Source organism: Carya illinoinensis, chromosome 9 (genome assembly GCF_018687715.1).
Source record: "Carya illinoinensis cultivar Pawnee chromosome 9, C.illinoinensisPawnee_v1, whole genome shotgun sequence".
In the NCBI taxonomy this organism is placed as follows: domain Eukaryota; kingdom Viridiplantae; phylum Streptophyta; class Magnoliopsida; order Fagales; family Juglandaceae; genus Carya; species Carya illinoinensis.
The window spans coordinates 40,531,501-40,549,167 of NC_056760.1; the positions used below are offsets into that span (position 1 = coordinate 40,531,501).

A 17,667-nucleotide genomic window follows, 5' to 3' on the forward strand; every position below is an offset into this window, starting at 1 on the left:
TTATAATTTATTTATTATTTATTTTTTATTTTTTATTTTATTTAATGATTAAAAAAGTGAATATTAGTTAAATTATATATATTTTTAATTTTTTTAATGATTAAAAATATTTTAAAAATGAGATAAAAATTAAAAAAAAATTTGTAGATAGATGGTAATAAGGAGTAACCTATCACTCCCCATAAAGAAAAGCAAACAAGCAAGCGGACCCTCGTCAGTGTGCTGTAGAGTCTGGGACTCTTTTAAACGGGACCTCGCGGCTTTGCCAGAGACCGCAGTTGCAGTCCCTTCCCTTCCCTTCCCTTCCCTTCCCTTCTCTCTCTTTTGCTTTCGCTTTCTCTTTCCTCTCTCTGTTTCTCTCGCTGCTTTTTTGATTTGGCGGGGCCCTGAGCCTGCAAATCCAGCAAACCTCCCACCTAGATTTTTGATTATTAAATCTTAACTCAGAAGCGAACCCCCTTCCTTACCATCACTGAGGCCCCCAAAAAAGCCCCAGTCCTCTGTTGCGTCTCAAGTGATTGTGTTTTTTCTTTCCTTTTTTATTTTTTATTTTCCTGAAAGGATTTTCAGGATGTCTGCGAGTTTGGACGACGCCGAGTTTTGGCTACCACCTGAGTTTCTCACCGACGACGACTTGGCCACTGACAAGAATAATAACTGCAAGAGCGAAGGTAATGGGTTCCGCTCCGATACTGAGGCGACGAGGTCTTTGTTCCACTTCGAGTTTCCCTACGGGTTTGGCTCTTTCGGCACTTCGTCGGATCTCGGTTCTCCGGTTGAGTCCGTTGTCGGTTCGAGTGAGACGGAGAGCGACGAGGAGGACTATGTCGCTGGGCTGACCCGCCAATTGGCACACTCGACTCTGGCGGACGATGTCAGGAAGTCAGGCTCTCCTTTTCCCTCTGAGAATCAGAAGGTTTCATCGATAGTTCGTGCTGCGCCTTTTTTCCCACTAGACATTTTTCCTTTGTTTTGGTGATTTATAATTTTGTGGTGTTTGCTTCCTACTTTGTAGGCTTGGGTTATTTCCGGTTCTCCACAGTCGACCCTGTGCGCGATGGGGAGCGGATGTGGTTGCAAACAGGGCTCGAGCCATGGAAGCCCGAACTGTGCTTCTCAGGTCTCTTCCCAGCCTGCTACTTGGGATCTGCTTTACGCTGCTGCAGGGGAGGTTGCTAGGATGAGAATGGACGAAGAGATTTACGGACTTAACCATGGCAGCGGTCTCTTGGGTCCCCTAAGAAAGCCCTCTCCAGACACCATCTCCGTGAAGAACGACTCCAACGCTGATGTTGGAATTTTTTCTAACCAGTCGCTTTCCCACCAGCAGTTGCAAATGCAAGCCAGTCAAGTAAGCTTTTATTTACCGTGCTTTCTTAGCATTACGGGAGACTTGTTTATTCAGAACTTAAAAGCTTACAAATCTGTCAATTGTTGGTGGGATCTATATTACTACCTACAGTTTCAGCAGTTAAGGGAGCAACAAATGTTGAAGCAACATGGTTCGGCAGCTTGGGATGCACAAATGAAAGCGACTGCACGATACCAACAGCGGCAGACCCAGCAAATGGTACTAAACCGGGGTAGAAACAGCGAGTACGTTGGAGGCCGAAACGGTCGTCCTCTAGGTTTGTCAGCATCTGCATGGCCCCCTCTGCAGCCGGCTCAGCAAAAGCACCAGCAGCAGCGTCAGCAAAATGGCTCTGGCATGAGAGCTGTATTTCTTGGAAATCCTGGTGGTAAAAAGGAATGCACCGGTACGGGTGTGTTCTTGCCTCGCCGCGTTGATTGTCCATCTGATACACGCCGAAAGCCAGGTCCAGTCTCTCTTGATAATTCGATTATAACTCTGCTGGTTAGATACTAAACTATATCCCGTACTATTTCAAGGACTTATTTAGTTTTATCGTAATTGATAGTTTAATCTCCATTATTTTTATACCATTATGTCAGTTTCTGAAGTCTCTGTCTGGCTCATTTGTTTAGAACTCAATCTTGTTCACCAGTTTATTGTTAAGCTGTGTACTATTCATCAGATCTGGTCAGGTATATACCCCTGTAACCATGTTCTGATTATTTTCCCTCAAATTTTACAGGGTGTTCCACCGTCTTAGTTCCGGCAAGAGTGGTGCAGGCTCTGAACCTGAACTTGGAAGATATGTTGGGCTCGCAGCCCCAGCACCTGCCTCGATTTAGTGGGACTATTACTCCAGACGGTGGTACGGTTGCTTCCTTGTCAAGCTGTTTCGCTCTTGTACAAACAATTCGGAATTGGTTGTTGCTCACTATTTTTCCTTCGTGTTGTAGATGCTGCACTAAGGCTTAGAAGCAACAGCGTCTTTTCTCATCAGAAGCGAAATCTCCGGCCGCAGCCAGAAGCTACGAATCATGAGATCCGGTTACCCCAGGAGTGGACCTATTGATTCCCTTTTGCATCTGGGTCCTTAATTTCGGCGTTTTCTTTTTCTTGGGGATGTTTTAGGAAAAGAAACATGAAAGAAATTGGAAGCCTTTTAGTATTTTTTTGCTATAGGGATAGGGTCACATTAAGATACAGTTCCAGAACAAGAAAGGGCAAGGGGAATGGAGATGATGAAGAACAGGAAGAATAGGGTTTTTTGGGCTAGGTTTAGAGGTAATAAGTGTCTTGCTTTGCAGCAAAGTGAAAGATGCTCTAAAGCTTTTGTTCTTTTGGTGGATGGATGGATGATAGGGAGTCATTTTGTATTTTGGGGAAATAAATTTGCGAGGGATTCATTGAAAAATCATGGATGTTGTGGGGTGGGGGAGTTAAGAGCCCTGCATTTGGATGATGGGGTGGGGTTGTACCATGTTTTGTTTGGTGTATAATTACAACCCCTTCTCTTCTATTATATTTGGCATTATTAGGTGCTATATAGAAAGCACAGGTATTGTCCCTGAAATTTGAATACCCAAACCTGTCTACCCAACAATTTTGCCATCCAGTAATAATAACAGAGAGACTTCTTTAGCTGTCCTAACCCTCTCTTCCTTCTGTCGATATATATAAATTATTGTGTTTTTTCCTTGCAAGTTCTGGAATATGGTCCATGGGACAAGGAAACGAATTTGATAGGAATTGGAGTTTTCTGAATAAGATCTTTTATTATTGGGTTGCGATTCTCTCGGGTTTCCTTTGTTCTTCCTCGTGTTTGACCAATTTTGAGATGGCAAAAGCGATCATATTTTTCATGATTATTAAGCAATGGTTCGAGGTGTCGTTGGATTAGCTAATGTTAATGTAGGACAATGATACATCACGGACTAGTCTTCAATGTATCTATAATTTTATATTTAAAAATTATATTTTTTACTTTAATTTAAAATGATTGTCCTATCAACAGTTTAAAATATAATAAAAAAATAATTATTTAATACAGTTGTAATATAGTTGAATTATATCATTTTCCTAATGTTAAAGTTAAAGGTAACGATATTCGTTGAAAAATAAGCGGGGATGACCCTTCTACGTCCGCTAGAAGGATCTGTCAGACTCGGCAGAAGACTTTTTCATTTCTCCCCGAGGTCTGCTGGATTCCTGCTGTTCTGTTTTATTGGTTTACCGTGACCAAATAATCTTATTTTATTGCCTATAAAATAAAAGATGATAATTTTTATTCTAATATTAGGGAACAAAAGCCAAAAGGTAGGAATGGGATTGTTACCATTACTCCCTAACATTAGTCTTATTCATGATCAATTAGTCAATAAATTACTATTTCGTACACTCTATAATAAATTATAATACTTCGTGTACTCTCTTTTTTGAAAAATTATAATACTACAAATAACGTTTCTAATACATAATAGATGTTCTAGAGTTCGCGCCCAAGAGTTGCTGTCCGAATCTTTTATTTGAAGGGTGGTTTAGACGCTGAGTAGCATTAGCAGTAGCCTAGTCAAGTTTGGTCAAAATTTAGTAAATTTAATTTTATAAATGTAGTTTGTTATTTTTTCAATAACATAAAATAAAAAATTCTTTAAATTTATCACTATTTTATTAAAATATTATTTATCTAGTCCCTTTTCACTATATAATCTTCAAAGCTCTAAAATTTTAACAAAAAAAATTTCAATGCAGAGCTAACCTTAAAAATGTAAGATAGTAGAAAAAAGAAAAACTATAAAACATGCTTGATCTAATTTCACAATTAAAAAAAATAGAAAATGTTCATTAATTTATTAAAATGTTAAAAAGAAATAATGCAATCGGAAGAATTTACTGTAGTAATGAACACCAAGTATCAGAAACTTACTGGAAGAAAGAACATGGGTCTTTGAAAAAAAAACCAAATAACTTTGGGAGGCTACAGCAACAATGGTCGATATTTTGTTTCTCCAAGTGTAATGCGCGATGAAAATAGATGTGAGAAGATTATTTAATGGCCAAAATATTATTTGGCCAATGGTTTGGGCGGACTATATTTGGCCAGTGAAAAAGGGAATGACTAAAATTAAAATACAATTGTTGAGTTTGGTGTAAGAAATTTTCAAGCAATGTAGCTATAATTTAACCAAAATTTGACTTTAACTAAACCATTACTAATGCTAGAGTGGTGAGAAAACTATTGAAGACTTGTGAGATAATGAGGGTGGTTTGAGTTGGTAGTCTCTATGATATTTATTATCTTTAAGTTAAATTGAATTACATTTTCTTATTAAGTTGTAAGAATTGAGGAAGATTGCTTTCATGAAGTTAAGGATTTATTAATAAGTAATCATTTGGTCTTGTGAAGCTTCGACAATGAAATGTATAAATTGTCAAGGGTCACGGGGATAGTCGTGATTTGTGAGTGTACAGTACTATATCAAATTTCAAATTATATTCATAACTATAGGAAAGATAGAAAGATAGAAAAGCATCTAGATTAGATTGACTATAATTTTGTTTGACATTTGAGTAGCACAAAAATACCTACCATTGTGTCTTACTAATAGGTTTGGAGATGGGTTGAATGCGAAGCATACATGCCGTCGGATTGAGTTCCCAGCTTCATTGGCTTTATAGATCACAACTTGGATATGGTGGTTGTGCGGTGTATGGTGTTTTTAGATTGGTTTGGAAGGCAAATAGATCAATTATGTTATGAACCCACTAGGTAGAATTTATTCTTGAAAACCAGTTTACAAGGGAAGGGTACTTAAGGGCTTTATAAACCACCAACCAATCCCATACTTAATCGATGTGGGATCGTACCAACCACCATGTTTCGCAACGGACGTCTATGGTTGTTCCAGTGCTCACACGGGCTAGCTATACACTAGGTCTTTTCTAGCCCCAGATCACCCCCTATGCTGCACAATTACAATTGTCATAATATGGCCTTAAAACCGTGGGGTGGCTATGATACAATTTATTATGAATCCATTAGATAGAACTAAAACTTAAAAATTGGCTTACAAGAGAAGGGTGCCTAAAGGCTTATCAACTAAATACATATTTAGTTGATGTGGAATCGTAACAAATTTTGTTTAGGACAAAGAAAAATATCAATTCCAATTCTATTTGGTTTCTTTTCTTATCAATTTGCTTTTCACTAATACTGTTGGGATGTAAAGGATTACAAATTTAGAAAAATGAAAAATCATTTTCAGAATTTTTTTAGATATTTATATTTTAAATAAAATATTTTTTCAGAATTATGTTTAAAATGAAGATGATTTCGAGTATTGTGACTTTTGAGTGAACCATGGCTTTGCTTTGATGGAAGTATCCTTCCTTGTGGTGGCCCAAGTGAAGTGAAGTCGTGGTCGTACGCGTTTTGCCGTTTGCTGCTTTCACAGGTTGCTCTGTGTCTCAGTGAGCAGCTCTTTCCTTTCCTTCTCTTTTTTTATTAGTTTTATATTTTTTGATATTTTCCTTCCTAATCCCGTATCATTTGCGTTCACAATCGTGTTCTCGGACCATTTTTATATCACGTTAAATTATGAATATTCGTTATATAAGTCAATCAGAATTCAATCTATTAAATTAGATATATTAAATTTTCAAACTCTAAACTTATCTATATAGATAATAATTAGAATCGGGTAAATTATTTTTAATATATTTAATAATTAATTAAAAATATATTAACACGATTTGACCTGATTATCATAATTTTATATAAAAATTTAAAATTTATATTTATTAATAATTACAATATCTTAAAAAATATATCAATATTTTTAAAATTTTAATATATAATAAAACTAATATTACAAACCATACAATAACAAATATAAATATATGTTTAAAATTATAATTTTAACAATAAAAACATAAATATACTGAAAATTACTAATATTATAACTTAATAAAATAAAATTTTAATTTTAAAATAAATTTTAAACACGTTAAAATGAATTTATTTTATATTAAATAAGTTGACCTTTTATTAATTTATTTATAAATTGTGTATTAACGTATCAATCTGTTTTAACACTAATCTATTAATATTAAATCCAAACTATCTAATTTTATATTTCGATTGTATTGATTACATAAATTGGTGTCACGTATTGACACCCTAACATTATCTGTGGCCTTCTTTTTAGAACCTCGATGGGAACTCGTCTATTTCACTGACTCACTCCCTGTGTATTGCCCTGTGCTTTTTCTTTTAAAATTCATCGGTAAAATACTATAATAGGTCACGTCGCTTCGTTTGCCGGGAAAGCTTTGCTCGGCCAAGTCTGCAAACTTCAAATCACGTGGTGCCGTCCACGCGCACACATCGTTTTTGGGGGGTGGGCCCCTTTGGGAGCTGCGCTTTGCACGTCGGTTGATGGTGCCCTTTAGTGGTGTTGGACGTGCAGGACGTGTTTTCGGGGACTGTGTCTGTCTATGTTTTGACTTGGTCATATGCCGAATCCTCTACCCCCCAATTCGGCTCAAATCCTGATTCCTCCTGCTGCTTTTTCAAATCTCATGATTCGTCATATATTTTGTTCTCTTTTTCATGCGGCCCATCATAATTTTCCCCTCCTCCCCTAATCAAATATCAAGCGCAAGACAGAAAATGCTCTGTTTTCTTTTCACATGCTGAGCTTAGCAAATGGCTGTGGTTAACATGTAGTCCCGCTCACCATCTTCTCCTCCTAATATACTGTTGCTTTCTTTACATTAAAATGGTGCATCTAAGATTTTTGGTCATTTTCTTATGATGACCATACTACATGGCATATAAAAGATTCTAAAACTCTAAAAAATCTAGAATATTTAAGGTTGGAGGTACAAAAAGAGATATTTGTAGAACACAACGCACACGACAAAGAAATCATTCCATGTTGATTCTGATTGACAGACTTCTAATTCCCCACTACCAAGCATCCATATCCTACACTCCGTTGCCCATTTTGGACTATCGATACTTTTCCAACCTCGATTCACAAGAAAAGTCTTTACCCTGTAAATTAATTAGCAGAATAAGCCACTTCTTCGTGGGTCCACAGAATACGAGTGCCATCCATCCATCTCTCTGTATTATAAAAAGAGGTTGCTCAACTAACTTACCATCTTTCGGGGTAATATGTACAGGCTGATGCCTATGACTGAGATAGATATCTGCATATATATATGTATATATAGCTTAATGTTGACAGATATGGAGACTGAAGTTTGAACCATTCTTTTCCATCACTAAAACGTCGCAATCATACGCGTGGAAATCACAACGTATGTACGTAATTGTTAAGTAACTGAATTTGGACTTTGAAGGATGGTCTTTAATTAAGCTTGTAATTATTCATTGGTTTCCCCCTTTTATATATCCTCCGCGATGCAAATATATTGCCCATCTGACCTCTATTTTAAAGCTTGACACTTCCATTTGATCTTTGCAGTTATGGATGATCTTCATTTCTGCTGATCATGATTTGTCATCTCCAGCCACGTCTGCATGCATGCTGATATAATCATGCATGTTGATCGGTTGTCCTTTTTAAGTAGTAAATATACGAAATCATTTAAATATACTATATTATTTTACAATCAAGACAAGACTTAAAATAAAAAAGAATTCTCTATTTCAAATACAAAATCATTTATGGACTCTCTCTTCTCCTTCTATCTCAGATTTATTTATGATCTAGAAACACATTAGCCGGTCATGAATAAACTGGCCAGTTCCTACTCTCTAATATCTTACCAGAAAATCAAAGACCTTATAAACCTAAAATTTTATTATGGAAAGCAAAGAAAGTCAGATATTCACGAGACATTAGTTTGGGCGATGTGAGGTTAGTTAGGTGAGCAAAGCAAAGATATGGGTATTCCACTTGGAAAACAGAGATAGCTATGACGTTGCTCGTGCCATGAGGAGTAGTTGCACGTTAATGACCAAAGCCTTCACTCTATGAAGTTTGCTCCACACTCCTTTCGATTCATTCTGCCAAGTTGTACTTGGAAACGTGATAATACCTAAATTCTAATGGCAATGCATATAAAAATAAATAAATAAATGATAAAAAGGGTGATATTCTTAAAGAAGTAAATAATGATGAGAAGTCATTTACTCCATTTGAACAGTGCCTAGTTTGAATTTTCTACACGCTTCCCTCTCACTCTCTGATCTGTTGATAAGCATTTTTTTTTTTCATATGTCTGCATCATTGCATTAAAAGTGACATGGTGGAGGCCGCAAAAGTTGGTTCTCCGTAAAAGTTGGTTCTTTTACTGAACCTGAGTCGTACCTAAACGTGCAATGATTTCATTGGTTCCTTGTTCTGACGCTAGAGGTTGAAACATAAGATGGTAAGCATTGTTTGGGTTCTAGAAAGTCGACCAATTTGAATTTTTTTGTCACACTAGCATTCCATTTCCATAATTCAATAAATAAATAAATACACAAACAAAAAATTGTGACATTTTGAATTATGAACTAAAAAGTTTCAATGTGTACATTTTGTTAAAATTCGGTCATCAAAATAATGTCATGTTATCTATTTTTCATTTATCTCATGAGTATTTTTTTTTTTTGAAAAAAAAAAAAAAAACCGTGTATCATTTCATTCATTGCACTTTAGTAATACATTGCATGTCTCTTCACAAATGAGAAAAAAATGAAATCAGCCCCTCCTCAATCCAAATCAGATTTGGTTCTAGCTTTAAGGCTGCCTTTGCTAACATATGTGCTACAACATTACTATCTTTGTGTATATTTAACAATCCAATCTGGTATGCTCCTTAGAATAGCTTTTATATCTTCAACAATGTGTCCCATGTAAGATAAGTCTTCCTCTTCACTGTTAACAGCTCTTATGATCACTTTGGGTATCCCCTTCCATAATTAACTTGTTACACCCGAGATCCATACCTAACTTCAATATGTGCCATAAAGCAAAACATTCAGCCAAGTCAGGTTGAGTAGTATATGGCTTCTTATCAAAAGCAGTAGCCATTACCTCACCCCTTTCATTTCAAACTGTAATACCTACCCTCATGATCTTGTCTTGTTTATTAAGTGAGGCATCCTAGTTAGCATTGACAAAAACTTGGTCTGGTTTTTCCACTTTTGATTTATAACTCTGTTCCTACTTTTCACTAGAGAATCATTTCCTTCCACTGCATTGCCATCCGTCTGTGCTTTTTGAAATTCTTCAAGACCTGCTCTTGCTGACCAGATTACTTTGCTAGGACTTTGAAATGTCTCCTTGAATATGAACTCATTTCTTCTTAACCACAACTTCCTTAACATGACTGCTATCAACTCCAAATCTTCCTTAATCTCTCCATCATTTTTCTCCCACAATTCGAGGAAGCTTTCTTATGTGCTTGCCCACTTTTGTATTGGCCTTAGTGAATTTATCCATACATCTCTTACAGCTAGACACATGTCATAAGACATGCATCACTATTTCCTCATTCACACAGCAGATTGGGCATTGAGGGTTTTCTACTACTTTCTTCTTGAAGAGGTTTTTCCTTGTTGCAAGTAAATTATTACCTGCTTTCCATAGAAAGAATTTCACTACACCAGGCACATTTAACTTCCACAAATTCTTCAACCTTAGAACCGTCACCTATGCCATTGATGTTTCTCCCTTATCTAGTCTATTTTTCTCAACTGCCATATAATAAACGATTCTTATAGAGAAGATGCCTTTCTTTGATGGGCACCATATCAGTTTGTCTGCTGAACCCACTATACTAATTGTGATACTGCAAATCTACTCAGCTTCTTCATTTTCAAACACTCCCTTTACCAAGTCTTCATTCCATTCCCTTCTATCTTAGTCTATCTGCTCATCTACTCTTGTATCACTTGCTAGTATCTTGACAATTGATTGAACACAGTAAAAGATAGGCTTGCTTAACCATTTATGACCACAAACTCTGATACTTCTACCACTTTCTACCCTCCATCTCAATCTTTCCTTCAGTAATTTCATAGCTTCCCATACATTACTCTATATAAAAAAGGGTTTAAACCCAAGCTTTGCTTCCATCAGGTTTAAGTTTTTAAAATATTTTTCCTTAAACACCACAGCATCCATGGAAGTTGGGTGTTGCAGCATTCTCCACCCTTGCTTGGCTAATAGAGCTATATTAAAACTCTTTATATTTCTAAATCCCAAACCTCCTCTTGTCTTTTGAACTCTCATCTTCTCCTAGCTTTGCATCTGCACCTTCCTATCACTCCTATGATTGCCCCACCAAAACTTTGACATCATTCCATTTAGCTCATTGCACAGTTTTATTGGTATTTTAAATACACTTATAGTGTATATAGATATTGATTGAAGGACAACTTTAATAAATATCTCTTTTCAAGCTGGGGACAAGAACTAATTCTTCCAGTTGCTGAATTTTTCAAATACTCTCATTTATATTTCTAAATCTCTTATATATTGACCTCCTTACTACAGCAAGAAGACCTAGATATCTTTCATAGCTACCACACATATTTGCTTCTTGACATCTTCGTTGGTGTTTGAACTAAAGAATATTGATGTTTTACCTTTGTTCAAGAACTATCCCGAGGTCCTCTCATACTTTCGAAGGTTTCCTTGCAATTTACTTCATTCATCCAATCTAGCCCTACCAAATAGAACACAATCATCTGCAAAGAGCAGATGATTTATTCTAGTGCCCCCTCTTGCCATAACTACCCCTTTTGTGAAGCTATTTTGATCTGAATGGTAGAGAAGTATGCTTAACCACTCTGCACAGATTATGAACAAGTAAGGAGATAGAGGATCTCCTGTCTTAACCCTCTTGATGGTGAAAAAACCCTTCCAAGTTTGCCATTGATAAGAACTGAATAAGAGACCGAGGTCACACAACCCATTGTTAACTCTATCCACCATTTACAAAAACCCATCTTCCTCATCATTGCCTCCAAGAAACCCCACTCAATTCTGTTATATATCTTGGACATGTCTAGCTTGATTACAAAAACCCCCTCATCATTACAAAAACCCACCCAACTAGTTGAAATTGAAAGGGAAGTGATGAGAATCAACAAGCACCAATAAAGGATCCATTGCAAATTCTAGATTGGTCAATCACAAGGTCAAGAGCTAAAAAGATCGAGAAAAAAATGTAAGAATTGGTGCAACCCATTTGGGCCGAGTTTGCAAATTTATCAAAGTAAAAATCTCAACATTTAAGATGAGCTCGAAAGAAGAAGAACCAACTTTAATCCATATGAACAAGTTACAGAGTGAAGTTGCATATCCTAGGGTTTAGTGTAGACTCTTTATTTCAATAAGTACAGGCGTGTGAACTTATTTTATGTATCTATATTTAATTCATTAAGTGGATTTCTTTTATTAGCTATAGGAGATATTTTGAGCTTAAAGATGTTCAGCCCATGTATTTTAATTAATGAACGCCTTAGTTGACCTAAGGTTTCATGGAGGAATTAAAAACAGTCTTGTAGCCGCATTTTACAAAAGTTTTAACATTGAATGAAATTTCAGAGAACCTTTTAGTTTTCTCTACTTGTTCTTGATTGAACTACGAACTTATCAAAAACAAAACCTTTGTGGCATTCTCACCAAATCTAGGTTCTTAAAATAAGATTTCAACGGGTCTAGATTCTCTTGACTTGATTCTAGGCTTTTTTGGGTAAGTTTTTAATTTGATTGTGGGTTCCAAGGAATTCAGATTTGGTAAATCAAGTATTCTTTCCTTTTGAGGCCTTAGACATACTTAATATTCCCTTATTTCTTCAGAGGTTGCTGCATGGTCATAAAAAAAAAAAAAAAAGGAGAAAGAAAGAAAGAGATTTTAGAAATGACTGTTTGATATACTTTGCAATCCAAAAATTGAAGTGATTTGGCGTTGATTGATCTTTATCTTCAAAGAGAATATATCATCTTTATTATCTTGTTTCCTAATTGTTATTTTCCTAGTACAAATTCCTTGATATCCATGTCATTTTAATACAAGGTTGTATCTTGATTTAGTTCCACTAATTCCTAAAGAATTTGAAGGGAAAAAAGATAATGTAAAAGACAAGAACGGGTGAAAATAGTATTGAAAAAAGCCAAATGATGTCAATCCAAGAAAGCTAAAAATAAAGTTATGAGGATTTAGACCCGCTGAAATCTTATTTTAAAAAATTAGATTTAGTGAGAACGCCACAAAAGTTTTGCCTTTGATAAGTTCATAGTTCAATCAAGAACAAGTAGGGAAAAGTGAAAAGTTCTCTGAAATTTCATTTAATGTTAAAACTTTTGTAAAATGCAGCTACAAGACTTTTTTTTTTTATTTTTTATTTGAAAAGTTGAATGTGTTAGTTTTGATGATTTGAGTTTAATAAAAGTGCAAACGGGATCAAAAGTGCATATTCTCCATTTTTTTACTAATAATTTTCTTGTCATTTTACTATGGGTTATCTCGCCATCACATTGTGCTTTTCTCCCTAGCCGGCTTATTACGCATAATGTTATAGTGGCCTATGAGACGGTTGATTCGATTCGACGGAGAGAAAGGGGTAAAAAAATGATGTATGTCAATTAAATTAGATATGAGCAAAACTTATGATCGGGTTGAGTGGATTTTCTTGGAGAAACTTTTGTTAAAAATGGGCTTTGCTACTGAATTTACTCGGCTGGTTATGATTTGTATAACCACTGCTTCTTATAAGGTTCTCATAAATGGAGTGCCTTTGGATTCGATTCAACCCAAGTGAACTTCAGCAAGGTTGTCCTCTCTTCCCTTATTTATTTGTTATATACGCTTAGACTTTGTCTTCAATGATGCAGAAGGCTGAATCACAAAATCTGGTGAAGGGAGTTAGTGTTTGCAATAAAGTTCCACAGGTTAATCACTTATTTTTTGCTAACATCATCTTTTGTCAAATTTCTGTTTTAGAGAATGTGCATATTCAAAATATTTTGGCTACTTATGGGCTGCCTTGGGCAAACAATTGAATAGAGAGAAAATTGAATTATTATTTAGTTGGAATACAAATGTGGAAGTAATGAATGTGATAACAGAAATATGGGATGTTCATTCCATCCATCATCATGATAGGCGTTAATGACGTTTTCGTATACCTTCGGGCTAGGTCCTCAGCGGTCTAGGTCTCCCGTTTCAGGGACTTGCAACAACGTATAAAGGATCGGGAAAGATGGTCTGGGGTGGTCCGAGGAATATCCGATGCTTAAGTTAGCCTAGATTTACTGAGCAATAGGGAATTAAGGAGACGATGAACGTTAATGTATTTTTAGCTAGAAGATTTGATCCCCTTACCTGGTAGTCGAATGAGCCTTTTATATTTAGCTCGGAGAGTCAGATGGCCATGCCCTGCGACCTAGGAGAAGGGAAAATCCTCCTTGAACTCATTCAGCCATACTGTCTTTAATGAAGCGTGGCCATCTAGAATCAATCATTTAATGTGGCATGGTTATCTAGTGATCTCATTTAATGCGGCGTGGTCTCTTAATGTCACTGGGTAGTCCAGTCTCTTTCCCTTGGAGTGCTTCCTTTTCCTTCTTCCGACTTGGTTTCCCACACTTCTTCTGCAACATCTTATCTCAATATGGGTGGTAATGCCCAACCTACGTGGGTCATGCGTCGATTTTGAATCACTGGGAGATCCCCCCCCCGGACTTGGGCCAGGCCACCTTAGGCTACCCGGGGTATAGGGGACATGCCTGATGTTGGGCCCAGGCTGGCCTCCGTGGGTTTTGAGGCCCCTAATGAAAATCTCCCTAATAGTTATCCCGCCAATTCTCATCGGACTAACCGATGGGAATTTCCTTTGCTCCCGCTTAGTGTTTCCAATTACCTCTCTCACTGTTGAATGAAAAAATTAGGGGTTTGATGATTCCATGTGCCCAACTCTGATCCTTCCGTTGCTTTTTTCGGGGACGTAATTGTAATATTTTGTGGGCTGTCATTCCATCTTTTCCGCATTGATGACTATCATACGTTTCCTCTTTTTGCGACTGTACTACCATGCTGGGCCTATAAATCCTTCCTCTTTCGCACTCGTGATATGTCAAGAACCAGTAACTTCTACAATATTCTTGTTGCCTCTCTTCTCTTTACTCCTCCTTGCTTTCAGCCCTTCACGTTTCTCCAACTACAGTTCGACTCTTACTGCCCGGATGACCTCCTAGAAATCTGCTTTGAGACATAAGTTGCCCTCTTCCCCATTATGTTTTCCTACAGACTAAGACTGCATTTTCCCCCACCCAGTTCATGAAATCTTATTCTGCCTGGGACTAACTCCCACTCAACTTCATTCGAATGCCTGGTAAAATTGATCTGTTGCTGGCACTTTCAACAACACCAGAATTATCTTCTTTTTTTTTTATTTTTTTATTTTTTTTATTTTTTAATGTTGTTTTCAATGCCAAATATTTTCCAAATTGTGATTTTTTATTGTCTGTTATGGGCTCTAACCCTTTTTATGTGTGGCATAGTATATGTGAATATAAATATGTTGTTCAATCTGGCTATCTATAAGGCATTGCAAGAGGGGGACCAAATGTGTATTTGGTCAGACAATTGGCTACCTAACTTACCAAATAGGAAAGTCATTACTGGATGCAATGTTCTTGTTGCTGATGCATGTGTTCATGAATTAATGGATACTTCACAACCAAGTAGATGGAATTTAGATTTGGTGAATAAGATATTCCTTCCTTTTGAGGCCTCAGACATACTTAATATTCCCTTATTTCCTCATTGAAATACTGATAAGCTAGTATGAGATTGTACACGTAATGACTTATTCAGTGTAAAGTCAGCTTATCACTTAGTGCTCCATTTAGGAGATGTGCATGAAACTAGAACTAGTTTACATGATGATTCGCATAGATTATTTTAGAAAAATATTTGGCAACTACAATTACCAATAAAGTTAAAAGTTTTCTATGGAGGGTTTGTAATGATGGTTTACCCACAAAGCGTCAACTTTCTCATCGCAAGATAATTGCTTCTGGTATATGCGATTTCTGTCATGCAACTAATGAAGATATTTTCCATGCATTATTTAAATGTCCTAGCATTTCTCAAATCTGGGCTAAATCCTTTGAAAGGGATATAAGTTTGTTGGAATTGCATTCTCGGTTTGATAATAGGATTTGGGCAGTGATAGGACTTCATGATCTACATATTTTTTCACGGTTTGTAATCATTGCTTGGGGTTATAGGAAGTTTAGAAATTTAAGAATTTTCCATAATAGTGAAGCTTCTATGTTTTATGTTGTGGCAATCTGTTTTTCCTATGTTGAAAGTTATCTATTGGTTTAGCAATGTTAGCAAGTCAATCAGCGATTATCTACATTGTGTTGGAAGCCTAAGCCATGTGGGTAGCGAAAATTGAACTTCGATTGGGTTGTCTTTAGTCAACTATATCAGTCTAGGGTGGGTGCAGTATTGCGGGATGAAAATAGCAGCATGATTATGGCCATGTCAAGGAAGGAAGAAGGCATTTATTTGGTGGAGGATATTTAGGTGCTTGTGGCCTTGAGGGCTTTAGAAATTATTCACCATATGGGGATCTCTCACTTGATACTTGAGGGGGATTCTCTTGTTGTTGTTGAAGCCATTCGATCAACCCAAGAACAAGGGTTTAGCTATAGCCTTATGATTTGGGAGATTCAACTCTTATTATCTCATTCTCAATTTTTTTATGTGCTTCATGATGGTCGTCAAGGAAATGAGGTAGAGAATACCTTGGCCCGAAATGGACATTTTGTGGGTAGCGCACTTCAATAGTGGTCCATTCCACCTAACTTTATTCTAACTTATTTAGAGCATTAAACATTGCCAAGTCTAAAATGGAACTCCAATGTGATCTTTTAGTTATAATATAGACTTCTAGCTAGATTAGTCCATATTGGACTAGCTATCTTAAATTTCAAATAATAATATAATATTATATATTTTAGTAATATTTAATAATTTTTTTCTAATATTTTACAAATACACTTCATATATTAATTAATAACTTTATTAAAAACTAAAATTATTATTTTAGAAATATTTTTTCATGGAATATCCAAGTTTTCACAATAAATATATCCCTGCTATATTAGCAAATTGTAAAAAATAGTAGACATTTTCACCATAAATATATCCATGCTATATTAAAAAATTGTAAAAAAAAAAAAAAAAAAAGAAATATCCGTACTATATATCCCTACATGTGATTGTAAACGAGGGACGAAAACTTTTTATATAGTTTTAATCTTTGTACAGGAGGGAAGCGTGACTCTAAGTGTGGGAGTTAAGATAAAATAATAATATATGTTTTTGATCTTTGTATAGGAGCTCGCCAAGTATAATGAGGGGCTGAGATTTACTGTAGATGAAATTTCAAACTTTTTATATAAATAAGTTTCAACTTCAAAATTTTGGACTTGTATTTGCCAATGCTCTTAGCAGTGGACGCGGAGGGATGTTCTGTTGTGTAATTTTAAGGCTTTTTAGCGTTTGTAATGACATGACTTTCATTGTACCTGCTTCTTACTATTGAATGAAGCAATATTTGATTCTAAAAAAACAAACAATTGTTCACTTGATGTGCCCCTAATATAAATTACATTTTTTTTTGCCTTTTCTTTTAATTTTTTTAAACATCTTTAAATATTTTTTTAAAAATTAATACACTAATAGTTACTTTCTTAATTATTAATTAAAAAAATTAAAAAATTATATTACCAGTCAAATTAAGAGATAAACTTAGAAGACATATAATATTATTTTCCTTTATATATCTACCCGTTGGATTAAATCCTATAATTGATATTAGAATATGAATAATGATAGGTTTACTTTTCTTCTATAACTATTTTATTATTTCTTTTATTTTTTTAATTTATTTTTATTTTTTAACTTAATTTTTAGCGAAATGATTATTAATAAAATTGTATATTTTTTAATATTTTTAATAATTGGGAATGTTAAAAAAATAACTTTAAATACACTAAAAATAATAAAGAGAGTAAATATGGGGCTAAGCCTATCGTTGTCGAACATATTGCCTTGGGAATGATGCTAGATAAACAATATAAACGACAGCCATAAATGCACAAATTCGACAGTGTCGACGACAACTGGCGTTACTAAATATCTCGTGAAGGTCGACGTGCTATCCAGATGTAAGTACAAACAAGCCCCATGTGGCTCCAACAAGGGAGTGAATTCAGTGCGCGACCCACCACTGGGTCATCAATGCGGCACAAGTGCGGATCATAATC

At 35.6% G+C, this 17,667-nt stretch overlaps 1 protein-coding gene across 2 annotated transcripts; it reads left to right on the forward strand.

Annotated features, from left to right (window-relative positions):
- The first annotated feature begins 200 nt into the window (after positions 1 to 200).
- Positions 201 to 3,002, forward strand: LOC122277200. Of its 2 annotated transcripts, none has more exons than XR_006228952.1 (5): positions 201 to 916; positions 1,016 to 1,351; positions 1,463 to 1,855; positions 2,097 to 2,219; positions 2,308 to 3,002. XR_006228952.1 is itself a non-coding variant. In XM_043087118.1 (5 exons), exons 1-5 carry the CDS (start codon positions 572 to 574, stop codon positions 2,421 to 2,423), a joined length of 1,275 nt encoding a protein of 424 aa, XP_042943052.1. In that variant the 5' UTR covers positions 205 to 571; the 3' UTR covers positions 2,424 to 3,002. The 2 variants fall into 2 exon arrangements, 1 of the variants encoding a protein (XP_042943052.1); XM_043087118.1 differs by having other exon boundaries at positions 205 to 916; positions 1,463 to 1,817.
- Positions 3,003 to 17,667: the final 14,665 nt, after the last annotated feature.